Source organism: Mandrillus leucophaeus, unplaced genomic scaffold (assembly GCF_000951045.1).
Source record: "Mandrillus leucophaeus isolate KB7577 unplaced genomic scaffold, Mleu.le_1.0 Scaffold626, whole genome shotgun sequence".
Taxonomy (NCBI): domain Eukaryota; kingdom Metazoa; phylum Chordata; class Mammalia; order Primates; family Cercopithecidae; genus Mandrillus; species Mandrillus leucophaeus.
The window spans coordinates 1,474,739-1,493,506 of record NW_012106764.1 but is presented as its reverse complement, the minus strand read 5'-3'; the positions used below and the strand labels follow the sequence as shown (position 1 = coordinate 1,493,506).

Here is an 18,768-nt window from a genome sequence, read left to right as displayed (position 1 = left end):
CTATAATATTCCATGAGAAAGACTTTTTGTGTTGTATCTGCTTAGGGATTACTGGTCCCCCTGCATCTGAATGTCTAGTCTCTTGATAGACTTCAGAAGTTTTTATTTATTATTTCATCGGTTTTTGGAACTCTCATATTCTCTTCCTTTGGGGATACAGATGATTAGTATATTTGGTCGCTTTGTGATGTCCCATAGATCACAAAGGCTTTGTTTATTTTTTATTTCTTACTTTTGCCTGACTGGGTTATTTCAAAAGACCTATCTCCAAGTTCTGACATCTGGTTCTTATGCTTGGTTTAGTCTATTGTTGATGCTTTCAAATGTATTTTGTAGGCCAGGCACGATGGCTTATACCTGTAATCTCAGCACTTTGGGAGGCCGAGGCAGGTGGATCACTTGAGGCCAGGACTTCGAGACCAGCCTGGCCAACATGGTGAAACCCCGTCTCTACTAAAAATAGCTACTCGGGAGACTGAGGCAGGAGAGTTACTTGAATCCAGGAGACAGAGATTGCAGTGAGCAAAGATCGCACTCCAGCCTGGGCAACAACAGCAAAACTCCATCTCCAAAAAAAAAAAAAAAAATTAGTTGGGCGTGGTGGCACATGCCTGTAATCCTAGCTACTCCGGAGACTGAGGCAGGAGAAGCGCTTGAACCCAGTAGGCAGAGGTTGCATTGAGCCAAAATCTTGCCATTGCACTCCAGCCTGGGTGGCAGAGTGAGACCCTATCTCAAAAAAAAAAAAAAAAAAAATCAAATGTATTTTGTAGTTCAGTCGGTTAGTTCATCTCCGGAGTTTCTGTTTGGTTCTTTTTTTGTGATATATATCTCCTTGGTAAAAGTTTCATTCGTGCCCTGCATTGTTTTTCTGATTCCTTTATATTGTTTTTCAGAATGCCTTGTATCTCACTGAGTGCCTTTAGAATCAATAATTTAAATTCTTTTTCCGGAATTTCATGACTTTCTTTTTGATTGGGATCTGTTTCTGGAGGATTATTTTGTTAGTTTGGAGGTGTCATATTTTCTTGCTTTTCATTTTTTCTTTGTCCTTATATTGATATCTGAACATCTGGTATATCAGTTGTTTGTTCCAGTTTTTTGAATTTGCTTTTGTATGGGGGGACTTTTTCCTGAAGATGAGTCATCATTACTGGTTGGGTAGGGCACTTTGGCCTTTTTCTGGGTGCATGCACTGGTGTAGTCTTTGTGTGATTTTTTGTTGTTGTTGTTGTTTATAAACAGCATCGGTGGTGTCTGAGATTTGCTCATTGGCTTAGTGTGTAATTATTAGTGGAGGCTGTGTTCTAGTTTTGCTGAGGACTGGGACTCTAGAGAGTCTAGTCTTTGGATCGCAGTGATGGCAGTAGTGAGCTGACCATTGCTGTCCTTGGGCTCCAGAGTGGTGTGCACTGGCAGCAATTTTAGCTGGTCCTGGTGAACTGTTTCATGGCCTCTAGTTGGCCTACTCAGATGCTGGTAGTAGCCATCATGGGCTAGGCAGATGGGCAGGTTCACAAGCCCCTGGGTAGCCAGTGTGGCATGAGTGATGACTGTGACAGTGGCAGGATGACCCTCTGGGTCCCACGCGGTGCACACTGTTTTTGGCAATGGCTGAGATCATCTAGGTGTGCCAGTCTCCCGGCTTGAAGGTGGTGTATACAGGTACATGCCAGCTCTGGTGGTGGTGGCTGTGAGTGTAGGCCCAATCTCATTCCCTGGGGAGGAGCATTCAGGTGCCAATAGTGGTGGACTGGGCTGGGCAGTCTTCTGGCCCTCAAACTGTGTGCTCTGGCATGGGAGGAGGAGGGGCAGAGTCAGGCCTGTCTTGCTTGTCTCAGGCTCCCCGATGATGTGAACAAGTGCTGGCTGTGGTAGGCAGGGGCAGAGTGGTCTCCAGGCCACTAGTGGGATGCTTGGGTTGTGGAAGGTAGTATCTGTACTTCTGCCCTGCTACTTGGGGCTTGGGATGATGCTGCCATCTGTGATGGCACCCTAGCTGGCAGGTGGGGAGCATGTACACCACTCATACCTCAGCCCAGTGGCACTCATGCCTCAGCCCCAGTGCTGCTGGGCTTCAGGATAGTGCACAGTCTGTTGGGGGAATGGTTCCAGAATGGCATCTCGTTTGTGCTGCAGTCCCAAAGACTCAGTCATATCTCTGCCCTTGATATAGTTTGGCTGTGCCCCCATCCAAATCTCATCTTGAATTCCCATGTGTTGTGGGGGGCCTGGGAGGAGGCAGTGGAATCATGGGGGCAGGTCTTTCCCATGCTGTTCTTATGATAGTGAATAAGTCTCATGAGATCTGATGATTTTAAAAAGAAGAGTTCCCCTGCACAAGCTCTCTCTCTTTGCCTGCTGCCATCCATGTAAGACGTGACTTGTCCTTCCTTGCCTTCTGCCATGATTGTGAGGCTCCCACAGCCATGTGGAACTGTAAGTCCAATTAAACCTCTTTCTTTTGTAAATTGCCCATTCTCAGGTATGTCTTTATCAGCAGTGTAAAAACGGGTTAATACAGCCCTGCATCCAGTAGCTTGTGACAGCTCGTTTCTAAGTTCTGGGGGCAGCAGCCTGTGTTTCTCTTGTACTTTAGCCCTGCTGCCGCTAGGCTCCAGGACAGCTCACAGTCTGTAGGGGAGGGAGTTCTAAAGTGATGCCTTGCCGTAGCTACTTAAGTCTCAGAGAACATGAGGGACCCAGGGGAAGCTTTCTCTCTTGGGCGGTGTGTGGTACAATCTCCCAGCAGCTCCTTATGTTAGTTTCAGGGCTCACGAGGGTTGAGGAGCTCTTTCAGTGGCCTGGTATTGAAGGGATGCATGGTGACAACCTGGACAACTGACAGTCTCTCACTTACCCTTTCTGTATATTGAGAAGTATCTCTTGGGTGCCAGTCCTCGCTGAACAGGCCATCTTGCTTCCTTCTCCTTCCTTGCTTTAGGTGTTGTCTGTCAATTTCCTTTTGAATTCCAGTGTTCTCTGTTGGCTCATCTATTCAATGTATGATTGTCTATCTGCTGTTTGGTTTTTCTTAGTGGAGGAAGGGAGTACAAAATGCCCCTAGTCAACTATCTTGAAGCTGCAAACTGATTGTCTCTGGTTCTTATTTTCTTTTCTGTCAATGTAGCAGATATCATAAGTTGTTACAATAAAAGTTGATTCTTGAAAACTTATTCCTTTAAGTAATGAGTAAAGCTCCAAATCTACATGTACAATGTAGTGGTTGTTATCTTATGGATAGATTTAGAATTAGTTTTAAAATTCACTATGTGATAGATACTTTTCTGGGGATTTTCACAAAGTGTATCATGTTATCGTCACTCTGACTCTCTGATATAAGGTAGGCATTGTTTTCATACTCTTAAAATGAGGCATGAAACCCAGATCCGTTGTCTTTATATAGTTGGACCAGAATACTATATTTAACAAGTGGCAGAATTTGAAATTGAACCCCTGCTTGTTTGAATTTACATTTGATGGTAATGATGTTGTTGTTGATGATGGTATTAGTAATAATAGTTGATTTCTATTTTAGTGCCTTGCATGTAATATCTTATATAATCTTTAAAACAATATTATGAAAGAGGCACATCAGACATATTAGGAATCTGAGACTTAGAGAGATTAAGCTATGTGCCCAAGGTGCTTGGGCCTGGAATGTATAATGCGGATTTTTTTGTCAACAAGATCTACAAACTACTGTATGCCACCACCCTCTAAAGCTGGTCCTGTTTCTTTACACCTGAATCTAGAATGGACTATAAGAATAGGAAACATATAGTTTGACAATATCTGTCAAACCTGTGAATACAAATTGTATTTTATCATAAATTGATTATCAACTAAAAACTATTCATTTCATATAGACAAACTGGTTTATCAACTAAAAGCTACTCCTTTCTGTATTCAGATATTTCCTATTTTCAAATGAAAGTAGTATTTGTGAAATCATTTAATTGTTGAAGAACTAATACAAATTTTAACTAATTGGATTAGCGTCCTTTCTGATGTAACACTGTTGAAGGATTTTGAAGTATCTCTGAAATATTCTGAGTGAATCATAATTGTAGAAACAATGATAGTATTAAAAATCAAAGATGAAACCAAATATAAACTTTAATTGTTTTGTACTTCCTTTTTCAGATCATTCTCATCTTGGCTGCTGCCGACCCAAGGATTATAAGGTGTGTAGAATGAATTGTAGAATAATAATTTTTCTGACTTTCAGACAACAACATGAGTCTATTTCATATATGTATATCAGATAGGGATTATCAAATTCATTTGGTAAAATATGTAAAAACAATAATTGTCATATCATATAATGTTATTTTGGTTACTTTGTCAGGCAGTACATTTAATGTCTTTCTACAAGTATTTTGTGACTTTTGGTTATTCATTTGTATTAATTAATTATTGAATATGTTAGTGTATGTTTATGTGTGTGCATGAGAGAGAGAAATCAGTTGTTATATGCAGTAATACCTTGCATGGTATTACTTCCAAATTTCAGTCATTCTCAGAGCACCCTCATAATTTTTGCAGGTAGGTATGTATGTATACCTTTTGCAGCATTTGCATATATTTTATGATCTTTTTCTTAAATTCGCTTTCTTTCTGTTTGTTTACTCACCATGATAAATGAAAATCCAGTATCACATGCTTTACATGTATGACAGCCTTAAAAATACAGTGAAAATAAAGCAATGTTTCTAAATTTTGGCTAGACACTGTTTTGCTAAAGGCTGTGAGGCATGCTCTCTGTTTCTTAAAATGAGAAGTAATGGTAGAGAGGTGTAAAAGACATACCAATAGCTAACTGAGGATTTCCTATTGAAAGATAGTTAAAATTATATGTTTTCTGGTGATTCAGTATTATTTCATGTATGTTCATGTGCCATGTAAAATCTGTATATCTTCTAAAATCATTTTGGGTACCATATTATTTGCCATATCACCTGTAGTCCATGTCCTACATTTTGAGAAGAAGTGTCTCACAGCTTATCTTTTCTGTCCCTAAGTGAAAGCATCTTGATAATAAGTGTTATTATATGTGGGAAAACAAAAGAAAAACCATAGCTTTTCTTAAAATATCATTGTTTATGTGCTTACTTAAACTATTTATTTACTTAAACTATTTTGTGCTACTATTAAACTATTTTGTGCTGCTGGTACTGAATACCATAATACTTTGCCATACTTTGACTATGATAAAAGAAATATAGCACAATTACATAATGAGTCAAGGCATTGTTTAGGGACACAGATCTACCAGTGCCGGAATTATCTAGGTGAAGCTTTATAAATATTTATTCTAAGCCTACTAAATTGAAATTGCTGAGTATGGAGACTGGAATTTTCTATTTTTACGAAGTTTCTGGGTGATTCTTATGCATCTCTTTTGCCACCTATCTAAGGATTCATAATTGAGAGCCACTAGTGTAGACTATGAATATAGCACTTATATAGATAGGATTGTTCCTGTATAGCAGGAGTCCCCAACTCCCGGGCCATAGACAAGTAGTGGTCTGTGGCCTATTAGGAACTGGGCCACACCGCAGGAGGTGAGTGGCAGGTGAGTGAACATTGTGGCCTGAGCTCCACCTGCTGTCAGATCAGTGGCAGCATTAGATTCTTATAGGAGCACAAACCCTACTGTGCTGTGCATACGAGGGATCTAGGTTGGGTACTCCTTATGAGAATCTAACTAATGCCTGATGATCTGAGGTGGAACAGTTTCATTCTGAATCCAGACATCCTCCCCACCCCCTACCAGTTCGTGGAAAAGTTGTCTTCCACTAAACCGGTTCCTGGTGCCCAAAAGGTTGGGTACTTCTGCTGTATAGTGTTTATATATAAAGTTGTTCCTTTTTTAAGGCCCTCACTAGAGGAAATTGGGTCTGGCATAATTAGTCCAGTTCCACCCTAACATTTAACATTTATGCAAATACATACACATGTGCATTGGTATTTGTTATACACATGAACATAGTATGGCAAGGACCTATTGATCTTGCTTATTGATAATAATTGGTAGTACATAGCATATTGTCAGACATATAATAGGAATTCCTAACATGTGCATATTATCTAAGTTGATTATTAAGAGAAAATAAGTAAACCAAATCTATATAGAATGAAGAGCAAGTACTAATCTTTATCCTAAGGCAGCTATAATCGTGCTGTAAATTGGCTGGTCCATTTAAAGACAGGTGTTAAGAGCCCTCTTTTCCAAATGAATTCCACCAAAAACTGCATTTCAACACCTTTAATTCCTTCCCACTCCCATTTCTGGATTCCTTAATATCAGGGCTTCCCTTGGGGGGCAGTAGATGGTAAGTTGACAGAATTATTCTTGTATTCAAGAGGCAGATTTTCATATAAATATATCTGCAGCATTTAACATGAAAATGAAAAGGATTATTTTCATACAGGTACATAGTAGTTAGTTAATAAATATTCAGGTAATAGAACACTATAGGACTTCTATACGGAAAAGAGCCATGAAGCTGGGAGTGCTTGCAGAACATGTTCTAGAAAAGTGGGACCTTGCATGAGTTCTTTGAATGAATATACTTTGCATAGGCAAGAGAGTTCTTTCCTGAGCTTCTTACCTTTTCTTTTTTCTCCAGCTTTATTAAGGTATAATTGACAAAAATTTTATATACTTATGGTACAACATGATGTTTTCTGTCCCTAAGACAATATATGTATACATTGTGGAATGATTAAATTAAACTACTTAACATATCTATTACTTCACATACTTGTTTGTTATGGTGAGTTTTATTTTCACAGTTTTTTAAGGCTATCATATACGTAAAGCATATGATACTGAATTTTCATTTATCATGGTGAGTTTTATTTTCATTGTATTTTTTAAAGCTATCATGCATGTGAAGCGTATGATACTGGATTTTCATTTATCATGTCACCATGATAAATAAATAAAGAAGAGAAAGTGACTTTAAGGAAAAGAGCATAAGATATATACAAATACTGCAAAGATTATGAGGGTGCTCTGTGAATGACTGAAGTTTGGAAATACTACCATGTAAGGTGTTACTGAATGTAACAACTGATTTGTCTTAGCAGTTTTCAAGTATGTGATATACTGTTAGTTATAGTCATCATGCTGTAAAATAGATCTCCAGAATTTTTTCATCCTGTCTATCTGGAACTTTGTACCTTTGACCAACATCTCTGCATTCTGCCCACCATACCCCAATGTCCCCTGGCAACCACCATTCTGCTTTCTGCTTCTGTGAGTTTGACTTTTTTAGATTCCCCATGTGATATTGTTTGGCTCTGTGTCCCCACCCAAATCTCATCTCGAATTGTAATTCCCACGTGTCAAGAGATGGACAATTCCCACCTGTCGAGAGAGAGAGAGAGGTGATTGGATCATGAAGGCAGTTTCCCCCTTGTTGTTCTCATGATAGTGAGTTCTCATGAGTTCTGATGGTTTTATAAGCGGTTTTCCCCACTGTTGCTTGCTCTCTTGCCTGCCACCATGTAAGATATGTCTGTTTCTCCTTCTGCCATGATTGTAAGTTTCCTGAGACCTCCCCAATAATGCAGAACTGTGAGTCAATTAAACCTCTTGTCTTTAAAAATTACCAGTCTTGGGTATGTCTTTATAGCAGTGTGAAAACAGACTAATATAACATGTAAGCATGATTGTGCGACATTTGTCTTTCTGTGCCTATCTTATTTAACTTAACATTATGTCTTCTAGGTTCATGTTGTTGTATAATGAATGACAAGACTTTCTTCTTTTAAAAGCTGAATAGTATACCATTGTATGTGTATGTGTATGTGTATACTACATTTTCTTTATCCATTTATCAGTTGATAGGCAATTAGGCTGATTCCATATGAGCTTACCACTTTCTTGAAATCCCTTGTGATTTGGTTTGGCTCTGTCCTCACCCAAATCTCAACTTGAATTTCATCTCCCAGAATTCCCACGTGTTGTAGAAGATACCCAGGGGGAGATAATTGAATATGGGGGTCGATCTTTCCCATGTTATTCTCGTGACAGTGAATAAGTCTCATGAGATCTGATGGGTTTATCAGGGCTTTCCGCTTTTGCTTTTTCCTCATTTTTCTCTTTCTGCCACCGTGTAAGAAATGCCTTTCACCTCCCACCATGATTCTGAGGCCTCCCTAGCCATGTGGAACTGTAAGTCCAATTAAACCTCTTTTTCTTCCCAGTTTCATGTATGTCTTTATCAGCAGTGTGAAAACAGACTAATACACCTTGCTAAATACAAATAAAAACCAGCACAAAGTACTGTTCTTCCAATTTATTTCCCTAGAGATATAAGCTTGAAAACCATGTGATCTGCCTTTCCATTTATTGTAAGCTATAGTTTTATTAAATATTTTGCCACTGTATTACAGACATCTTAAATTTTCTATTCGAAAATAGCTGTTCCCCATGCTGCCTGCCCCCAACTGATAAGCCAATGCGTATATCGATTTCTGTTAAGGCTGGTACATTAAGATAACAATTTGTAAACTCATTGAGGTAATGCTATTTGATATACCAGTAAGCCTCCAACTGTTGGAAGCTTAATATAATAGAAATTTAGTTTTTAATTACACAACAATTAAATTGTGGATACTTTTGATCTGTATGCTATTTTCTTCATGTTGTGACCCATCTTATGGCTTTGGCTTACCCTGAGGCCTTGCTGTCTTCTTCACATGGTAGAAAATGATGGAAAATATGGAGAAGCCTTATCTGTTTCTTAAAAGCCTGGGCCTGGGATTGACACACCATTCTCACCTACATTCTATTGCCAATAACTAATCACATTCTGTCACGTAGATGCAAAGATTACTTCTTAGCAACAATTTTACTCTGGAGGAGGGAAAGCTGAATTGTGGTGGACAGCCAGCCATTTCTATCACATCTATAATATTCTGTTCCTTTCCGCTCCTAATATCTCTTTATCTCTTTAAAAAAGATGATGTGACCGACACTATTCTGCTAGAAATATAAAATTAGCAAAACTAGAAATTGTCTCTGCCCTCATGGATATTTCATGGTAGTGAAGGAAGGAGACATACTAACAAAATCACAAACATTCATATGTACTTGGAACTGTGATACATATTATGGAGGATATACATATTGCTTTGACATTATATACTGAGATGGTGTGACCTGGTTGAGGAGAATGGAAAAGGTATTTTGAGGATGTTGAGCTTTGAAGATGAATAGGGGAGGGAAGAGCATGTGCAATAGAAAAGGTAAAATAGCATTTAGTAAGGTTCAGTGTCTAAGCAACTAAAAGATTGGTGTTGCTGGAAGTAAAGACATGAATAGGTACGTGGTGTAAATTGAGCCTGTAGAGGCAAGTAGGGATTAAATCTTTTAGGCCATATTGGAGATTTTGGTAATTATACTAAGTACAATGGGAGCAAGTGAAATGATTTTAAATAGCAAGGTAACATGGCTAGATTTATACTTTGAAAATATCACTGTGAACTGCAGTGTGGAAAATGAATTGCACTGGGAAAAGAGTGGATGCTAGTAGACAAGTTAGTAGCCTATTGAACAGTCAAGGTGAGAAGTGATAGATTAGATTGGGGTAGTCGTAATGGAGGGTGATAGCAGTAGAGATATTAGACAGATATTTAGAATTAATGTTGGAAAAGTAGACCTGAAAAATGGAAACGATGTGCTGTGTGATGATGTTTTGGTCAGCGATGGACCACAAATATGACAGTAGTTTTCTAAGATTATAATGTCTATTTTTAATGTACTTTTTCTGTGTTTAGGTCTGATACACAAATCCTTATCACTCTGTTACAATTGCTTACAGCATTCAGTACAGTAACAAGTTGTACAGGTTTGTAGCCTAGATACAATAGGCTATATCATTATAGCCTAGGTGTGTTGTAGACTATACAGTCTAGATTTATGTAAGTACACTCTATGATGTTTGCATGGTGACAAAATCGCCCAGCGATGCATTTCTCAGAAGGTATCCCTATTGTTAAGCAATGCATACTTATCAATGAGAACACATGACTGAATGTGTTCTCATAAAGAAAAATTTGATGTTTTGAAGATGTTCTCTACCTAGAGTAATTTAAAAATTTGGTAGATCCCAGTAAAAACACTTCTAGGCTTTTTTTTTTTTTTTTAAATTCCAGGAGCTAGGCAAAAATAGCCAGGAAGGCTTTGAAATCAGAGAGCATTAAAAGGAACTTAGCTCTGCAATGTTAAGAAAAATTATTAGATTTCTGATTTTTCACAACTCAACGTTTGATGATACCATTTTTTGATACAGGAAAATGTACAAGGACTAGGCTGGAGTTCACAGAATTCTAAATTTTTCTGCAAATTTCTGTTTATCTTGTTTAGGCTTTGGAGAGTCTCTGTCAGTGTTTTTTAGCCCAGAAGCTTAAAAATCATAGACCAAGGCTTAAGAATCAACCACATGACACTTGTCCCATCCTGAAGGGGATTTACCTTTAAGAAGTTACTGAACTTTTGTTTCTAGCAGGTTAGATGGGAAGGAAAGCAGGCAAAAGGAAGGATAGAGGCCTGAGGGTGATGGAGGAACATAGCACAGGAGATAAGGAATAGTGGGATAAATGCTGTTTCTTTCAAATTAGAATGTGAAGGCATCTCAAAGGCAAATGGTTTTAACTTTTTATATTTTTAATTTGCCTTGGCTGACAAATCTTTTAAGGAAGGAATTTTTAGAATCCGAATTAAAAAATAAATTTTGTCATAGCAATTAGGAAATATAGACCACAGGATGTGTGAGATTTTGCTTCTTTCCATTCTAAGGTACCTTTCAGTTTCATTTATATAAAAAATTCTCCAAAGTTGCCATTGTAAGTCTAAAACATCCTTGGTGAAATCATGCTGTTTAGAAAAATAAGTGTATGAAGTTCTAGTATGAATACATGTAGGAAGCTTGAATATAACTTGGAAGGGGCGTAGACCTAGACTGAAATAAATCCATGAGTCTGGCAGTATTGGTCAAATCTATTACTTGTGCGCATTTTGTCTTTGTGCCTCATTTTAATAGTTGCTTATTTCAAATTGAAGACTGGACACATTTGCAATTCTAGAAACATGGAAGATTTGGAGGCAGTCTCTCCCAGAGGATTTCTCTCATGAAGAAAACAATTTAAAAAAAACAAAAAAACAGAGGAACGTTTTCATGGTATTTTGACAAGTGACCCAGGGCAAAGTTTTTACTATAAGGATGTTGGTACAATGAGAACAGCTGAACCTGTGAGTCTTTGGTCCTGGCTCAAAAATGGATTTAGTGGCTTTTGTCTGTTCACTTCTCTAGGAACTTTCTTTTATAGACTCCTCTCAAAAGGGGACAAAGACAGAGAGATACATATTAGTATTTTTAGTAATGAGACAGATTTCTCCCTGGCATACAAATTTTCAAATATAATCAGATAATTAATAGGTTACTGAAAGTGTTCTGCATTTCTGAAAGACGGGGTAACTCAGTGATTGAGAGCTTAACCAAAGGAAATCGGAGCTGAGACTCAGTACCAAGACCCACTTCACCATTATAGCCAGAGAGACACCTGAAGAGAGAGGCTAAAAGAAGTCACAGAGGAATTTGGTATTTCTAAGTTGAAGATCTTAGCTGTGGCAGCAAAAGGGCCTATTGGATCTTACTGGACTTCTAGGATTGTCAGCTGCCATCTGGTCAGAAGTCTATCGCAGTAACTGAATAATCTGTTGATATCATGGAAAGCTGAGTTTATGACATAATACAGTATGGGAGAGCACCACCTTGACAGTCTTAGTGTTGTCTCTGAAAGAGGAAGGTTAATGGCTGATATTTATATGATTTTGGGAACTGGGCTTGAGTGTTTTAAGGGAGCTTTCAATGTGGGAATCTAGTAGGCAAAGTTTGTGATATAAAAGTTTAGGATTAATGGAATAAAGGCCTGGGTCTTAAAGAAAGTCTTGATAAGTAAACACTATTTTGATAAGGAAGGGATTTGTTCAGTTGAGTCATCTGTTGTCCTGAGAAGGGAACTGTTTGCCAGGATTCAGAATCTGTTGTTTTGAGAAGGTAGCTGATTGATGATTGAGCAGTCTGTTGCTCAGGTAAATGATTTATGGGAAGGTCTTGAAGAAAATAACGAAGGTTTATAGCTTTATTTTCCTGGGTAAGAATTGAGGAACTCATGAGAATGTCATGTTTTAGTAGGTAGGTCTTAGTTCTTTGTTATGATAGTTAAGCCATATGAATGCATATGGTCTCAGTTCTCATGTCTTCACTAAAGTTACATGTTTTTCCATTAGTGTGTTGTACATTGTTTATTAGACATATTCCTAGAAACCTTACATTTTTGTTGTTTTACTGATGTATAGGTTTAGAATTGATTTTTGTATGACAATCTTGTAATAGATGTTCTTGGATTTTTTTATAGAGGTAAACTTAACATCTACATATAAAGAATTTTATTTTTGCCTTTCATAATATTTGTCTCAGCTTACCAGGATCTTCAATACTACAAATAAAAGTGGCAATAGTGAATGTGGCAGAGACATTTCTTACTTATTGGCTATACACACACTTTCCCATACTTCTAAGCCCTATTGCCGGTAGATGGGGCCTAGTTCTAGCCAATAGACTGTGCATGGAAATTATGTGGGTCAGTTCCAGGGCAAAGCATAGAAGAATTAATATAAACATCGATATGTTTGGCTGTGTCCCCACCCAAATTTCAACTTGAGTTGTATCTCCCAGAATTCCCCTGTGTTGTGGGAAGGACCCAGGGGGAAGTAATTGAATCATGGGGACTGGTCTTTCCCGTGCTGTTCTCGTAATAGTAAGTAAGTGTCAGGAGATCTGAGGGCTTTATCAGGGGTTTCTGCTTTTGCTTCTTCCTCATTCTCTCTTGCTGCCGCCATGTAAGAAGTGCCTTTTGCCCTCAGCCATGAACGTGAAACCTCCCCAGCCTTGTGGAACTGTAAGTCAAACTTCTTTTTCTTCCCAGTCTTGTGTATGTCTTTATCAGCATTGTGAAAACAGACTGATACAATAAATTGGTACCAGTACAGTGGGGCGTTGCTGAAAAGATACCAGGAAATGTAGAAGCGACTTTGGAACTGGGTAACAGGCAGAGGTTGGAACAGCTTGGAAGGCTGAGAAGAAGACAGGAAAATGTGGGAAAGTTTGGAACTTCCTAGTGACTTGTTGAATGGCTTTGGCAAAAATTCTGATAGCGATATGGTCAATAAAATCCAAGCTGAGGTGGTCTCAGATGGCGATGAGAAGCTTTTTGGGAACTGGAGTAAAGGTGACTCTTGTAAAGACACTGGCAGCGTTTTGCCCCTGCCCTAGAGATCTGTGGAACTTTGAACTTGAGAAAGATGATTTAAGGTATCTGACAGAATAAATTTCTAAGCAGCAAAGCATTCAAGAGGTGACTTGGGTGCTATTAAAGGCATTCTGTTTTATAAGGGAAGCAGAGCATAAAAGTTTGCAAAATTTGCAGGCTGACTATGCGATAGAAAAGAGAAACCTGTTTTCTGGGGAGAAATTCAAGCCAGCTGCAGAAATTTGCATAAGTAGCAAGGAGCCTAATGGTAATCAAGACCATGGGGAAAATGTCTCCAGGTCATGTCAGAGACCTTCACGGCAGCCCCTCCCAATCACAGGCCCAGAGCCCAGTAGGAAAAAGTGGTTTCATGGACTGGGCCCAGGGTCCCGGTGCTGTGTGCAGCCTAGGGACTTGGTGCCCTGTGTCTCAGCCACTAAAGCCATGGCTAAAGGGGCCAGTGTACAGCTTGGGCTGAGGCTTCAGAGTGTGGAAGCCCCAAGCATTGGCAGCGTCCATGTGGTGTTGAGCCTGTGAGTGCACAGAAGTAAAGAATTGAGGTTTGGGAACCTCTGCCTAGTTTTCAGAAGATGTATGGAAACTCCTGGATGCCCAGGCAGAAATTTGCTGCAGAGGCAGAGCCCTCATGGAGAACCTGTGCTCAGGCAGTGCAGAGGAGCCCCCATACAGAGTCCCTACTGGGGCATTGCCTAGTGGAGTGTGAAAAGAGGGCTACCATCCTCCAGGCCGCAGAATAGTAGATCTACTGACAGCTTGCACCATGCGCCTGGGCCACAGACACAATGCCAGCCTTTGAAAGCAGCAGGAGAGAGACTGTCTCCTGCAAAACCACAGGGGTGGAGCTGCCCAAGACCATGGGAACCCACATCTTGCATCAGTGTGAGCTGGATGTGAGATATGGAGATCATTTTGGAGCTTTAAGATTTGACTACCCCAGTGGATTTCGGATTTGCATGGGTCCTGTAACCCCTTTGTTTTGGCCAGTTTCTCTCATTTGAAACATCTGTATTTTCCCAGTACCTGTACCCCCATTGTGTCTAGGAAGTAACTAGCTTGTTCTTGGTTTTACAGGCTCATAGGCAGAAGGGACTTGCCTTGTCTCAGATGAGACTTTGGACTGTGGACTTTTGGGTTAATGCTAAAATGAGTTCAGACTTTGGGGGACTGTTGGGAAGGCATGATTGGTTTTGAAGTGTGAGAACATGATATTTGGAGGTGCCAGGGATGGAATGATATGGTTTGGCTGTGTTCCCATCCAAATCTCAACTTGAATTGTATCTCCCAGAATTCCCACGTGTTGTAGGAGGGACCCAGGGGAAGGAAATTGAATCATAGGGGCCTGTCTTTCTCATGCTATTCTCGTGATAGTAAATAAGGGTCATGAGATCTGATGGGTTTATCAGGGGTTTCTGCTTTTGCTTTTTCCTCATTCTGTCTTGCCGCCACCCTGTAAGAAGTGCCTTTCACCCTCAGCCATGATTGCAAAACCTCCCCAGCTGTGTGGAACTATAAGTCTAATTAAACCTCCTTTTCTTCCCAGTCTCATGTGTGTCTTTATCAGCAGCATGAAAATGGACTAATGCAAACACTCTTATTATTACAGTGATAATGAAACTTCAGGTTCTAGATGGTACAGTTATAATTTGCTTAGCATGTTTTATCAGCATAAGTCCTTGGGCAGTTTTATATAATTTCTCTTGCTAAACTGTATTACCATATAGTAGAGGAAAAATGAACCTTTATTATGTCAAGCCACTGATTTTCAAACTTAATTTGCTACTGCAGTATTGCCTAACATGCTATAGTGTAGACTAATGTAGTGTGTATTCTTGTCTTTGATAGGATCATCTATGAATTTCCACACATATAAATATTATTTGCAGTAAAGTCTTGTTAGCTATCCTTTAGCAAGTTAAGGAAGTTCCCTTGAAATTCCTTGTGTGAATAGAATATATATATTAATAATGAATGGATATTGAATATCATCAAATGCTTTTTCCAGCACCTGTTGAGATGACAATTTTTTTATGGTGAATTGATAAATGTTCTAATGATAATCCTTGTATTATTTGAATAAAGTGCCTTGTCATGTTGTGTTCTTTTAGCTTATTATTTAGCATTCCTGAATTAAAATAATTTAGTTGTGATTTTTCCATATATGGCCACAGCTGAGGGTGGCCTATAATTATCCTTTCTTGTACTGTCCTTGAATGGTTTGGTAGCATTGTTGTGATCACATTGTAACTTTAGTTGGGAATGTTTTCTTTCTTTCTCAGAAAGTTTGTCAGTTTGTTCTTTAGCTGTGTATATTGGATTATTGGTAAATTGTATTGTGAGCCCATCCTTTGTGGGACTTTCCTTGTAGAAATCCTGTTAGGCTTGGGCTATGAGAGTTTGCAACTTGTTCCTGCCATAGATCCCTCATATATAATTGGTCCGGAACCCCTACTGCTTAACAGCTGTTTGATTTTGCTTTTATTTTCTTACCAATAGAGTACAGGTAATAAAAATGTCTACCTCATTAGGTTGTTGTGAGGATTTAAAAAGTTATTTCTATGTAAGTGAGTAGAACAGTGGTCTAAGAGGGGAGGGGTTCCCCTCAAGAACTGATATATTTGGGAATTATTTTCTCACTGTATTATTTTAGAATAGCTTTTAAATTCAGCTTCAGTGAAAAAAAGTACATCTTACTTAAACCAAATCAGATAGTGCACATACAAATGTTTAAATCAGATAAGATAGGAATTGATCATTTACTTGATGTAAGATTCACTAAGGAATGTTCTTGGCAAGATTGAGAAACTGATTTCAGTTACCCATATCTACTTTTCCCCTTTCAGAACCATACTTTCCTCTGGCCATCCTGCAAGTTGTTCCTGCACTATACTTCTGTCCTATGGCCCTTATTCTCAACTGCTTCTCAGCTAATTCCATTTGAATTATTTGTATTTATTTCTGAACTCTTCTGTCCTATGACAGAAGAGAAACTTTAGAGAATAGTGTGTGATATAGGCACTATGTAGGCTTACAACAAATATTTGTTGAGTAACTGAATTTTCTAGTTCCCATTATTTGTAGTAGTAAATTCTCACCCACACTCATTTGACCTTGAGGTTTTTGTAAATATAACATTTTTATGGCCATTAATATGATTTGTCAACTTACTGTGTAAGCAACTTTTCAGGAATCTTATTTCGTAAGTGTGGTATAAAAACACTACATATCATAGATTTGAAGAGCATGTCATTAATCACAATGGATTTAGTGTATGAAATTTCCTTTTTTACCTGTACCAGTTTCAGATTAGTTTAAAAATATTAGTTATTTTTTCATCTTGATACATTTTAGCATTTGCCATATTGAAACTGTTACATCTGTGGGTTCATAGAAAGTCATTTAAAAAACTCTTTTCATAAATGTTAGAAAAAGGCCTTTTTTATGCTGAAGTGTAAATGCCATACACAGAAGAAAATTATCTTTCATGAGCCAAGCTCTCCACTAGTGTTTTCACTTCTCTTTCATTTAATTTTTGTGTCAAGTCTGTAAGATTATGTCTTCAGTTTATAGGTAAGGAAACTAAACCCTCAATAGGGTAAATGACTTGCTCAGGGTCTCATGAACAGCAGGGATTTGAACTCAAGTTTTTGGATTCTAAGCCAGTATTATTGAAGATACACTCAAGAAATATAACCCTTCTGTGATGAACTAAAGAAATAATATTCCATTTAACTTTTGAAAGGAAATAATTTAAGGGAAACTCACATGAGCTATGGAAACATTTTTTAAGCTAAGGTTGAAGGCTTTAATTTTGAAGTGGATTCTTATTAAAGAGACTTGCCCTTTCGTTATACCTCCTAACCCCTTGTTTAGATATAAGACTTTCCAAAACATACACTCTAATTCCATGGAAGGAATACATTCAAGCTGTGTTCACATTGCACAATTACTTCATGTCTATTTAGCTCTAATTTCCTTTCTCATTACTTGTCCTTGATGTCTTATATTCTGTATTGTAACTTTTTTTGAGTTCTCCTGTTATATTTATTTAATACCCGTGATTGTTGTTCCCTGCTTTGTTTGGTACTTTACATGCAGAAGATGCTTAATAAGTGTTGAACACTATTGAGTTACAGCATTTAAGATTCTTGTACAATGTGTCCCTCCCACCTCTATAATATTCTTTATTACATTCATATAGAAATAGCCAAACTGTTGTTCATTTTTCATCTTTGCTTATCTTTTCTTGTGCCTTTTTCTTTTTCTGAATGGCTTTTCTCCTCCTTTCCTTTACTTATGGCTTTGATTTCAATTCTGCCTCCTCAGTGAGACCTCCACCATTAAGACCATTAGAAGTCTTTCATTCCTTTGAATTTCTTTTTGCAGTTATTGTCATTGGAATGTGTTTGACACTTCAGCATATCTTATTGTCATTTATCCTTCTGTATATGCAATGTCTTATCTGGATTGTGAGTTTAAATTTTTGTATTTCTTTAGGTTTGAGTATTAGCTAACATGTTCAAGTGATTCTCAGTGAATATTCTGATAGAAATTCAATGGTAGTTACCTATAAAAGGCTTTATATAAAGCATTGCTGACTAGTTTGGGGAGAAAATTTAGCAGATAAAAATGAAGTGGTCTGCCATCTAACATGTCTCAATTGACATTGAAATTGATAAAAAGAAAATAATCCAGGCCAAGTGGCTTATATTTGGATATATTCTAGAAACAACAGTGTGATACCTTCTCCCACTTTCTTTTTCTTTCTTGTCTTGTCTTGTCTTTTTTTTTTTTTCTTTTTCTTTGAGACAAAGTCTTGCTGTGTCACCCAGGCTGGAGTGCAGTGGTGCAATCATAGCTCACTGCAACGTAGAACTCCCGAGCTCAAGTGTTCCTCCTGCCTCCGCCTCCTGAATAGTTGAGACTACAGGTGTGAGCTACCTATTCTGTGTCTCTTAACATATGCACTTACATTGTTGACCATGAACCTCCTTGATCTTGTTTTTAACATTTACTGTGTTTTTGTTTTGTCTCTGAATAGCTAAAAATGGAGCAATTTTATCTTTTTCTTCAATCTCGATCACATATTTCTTGTTGGTCAGTTATTGGGGACTGTAAGTGAGTCATTTGCACTATGTTCTATTAGGTTCTGGAATGAAAGCATGATTCTCTCAGCTGACCACTGACTTATTATTTGTTGTAATTTTGGAAAATAGTGAAAAGTATGGTAGTGTTGAAGCAAAACCTATGCTGGACTTAGGTTTTAATAACAAATGACATACATTTATTGGGCAACTAATTTATACATCTAGACATTCTGCAATATAGTTTAAGTAAATAATGGAAGATCTGTAAGCTAGCTGTTATTAACTTTATTTTTCATGTGAAGAAATGAGTCTGAGAAGAATTAGATAGCTG

The 18,768-nt window shown here is 38.1% G+C and overlaps 1 protein-coding gene across 3 annotated transcripts in view; it reads left to right on the top strand.

Annotated features, from left to right (window-relative positions):
* SPATA6 (spermatogenesis associated 6) overlaps positions 1-18,768 on the top strand; it is a 212,580-nt gene that overhangs the window by 119,859 nt on the left and 73,953 nt on the right. For all 3 annotated transcript variants that reach the window (XM_012000348.1, XM_012000350.1, XM_012000347.1), the window contains one exon: positions 4,147-4,187. In XM_012000348.1, coding sequence (XP_011855738.1) covers positions 4,147-4,187 — 41 coding nt within the window. The remainder of the gene's footprint in view (positions 1-4,146; positions 4,188-18,768) is intronic.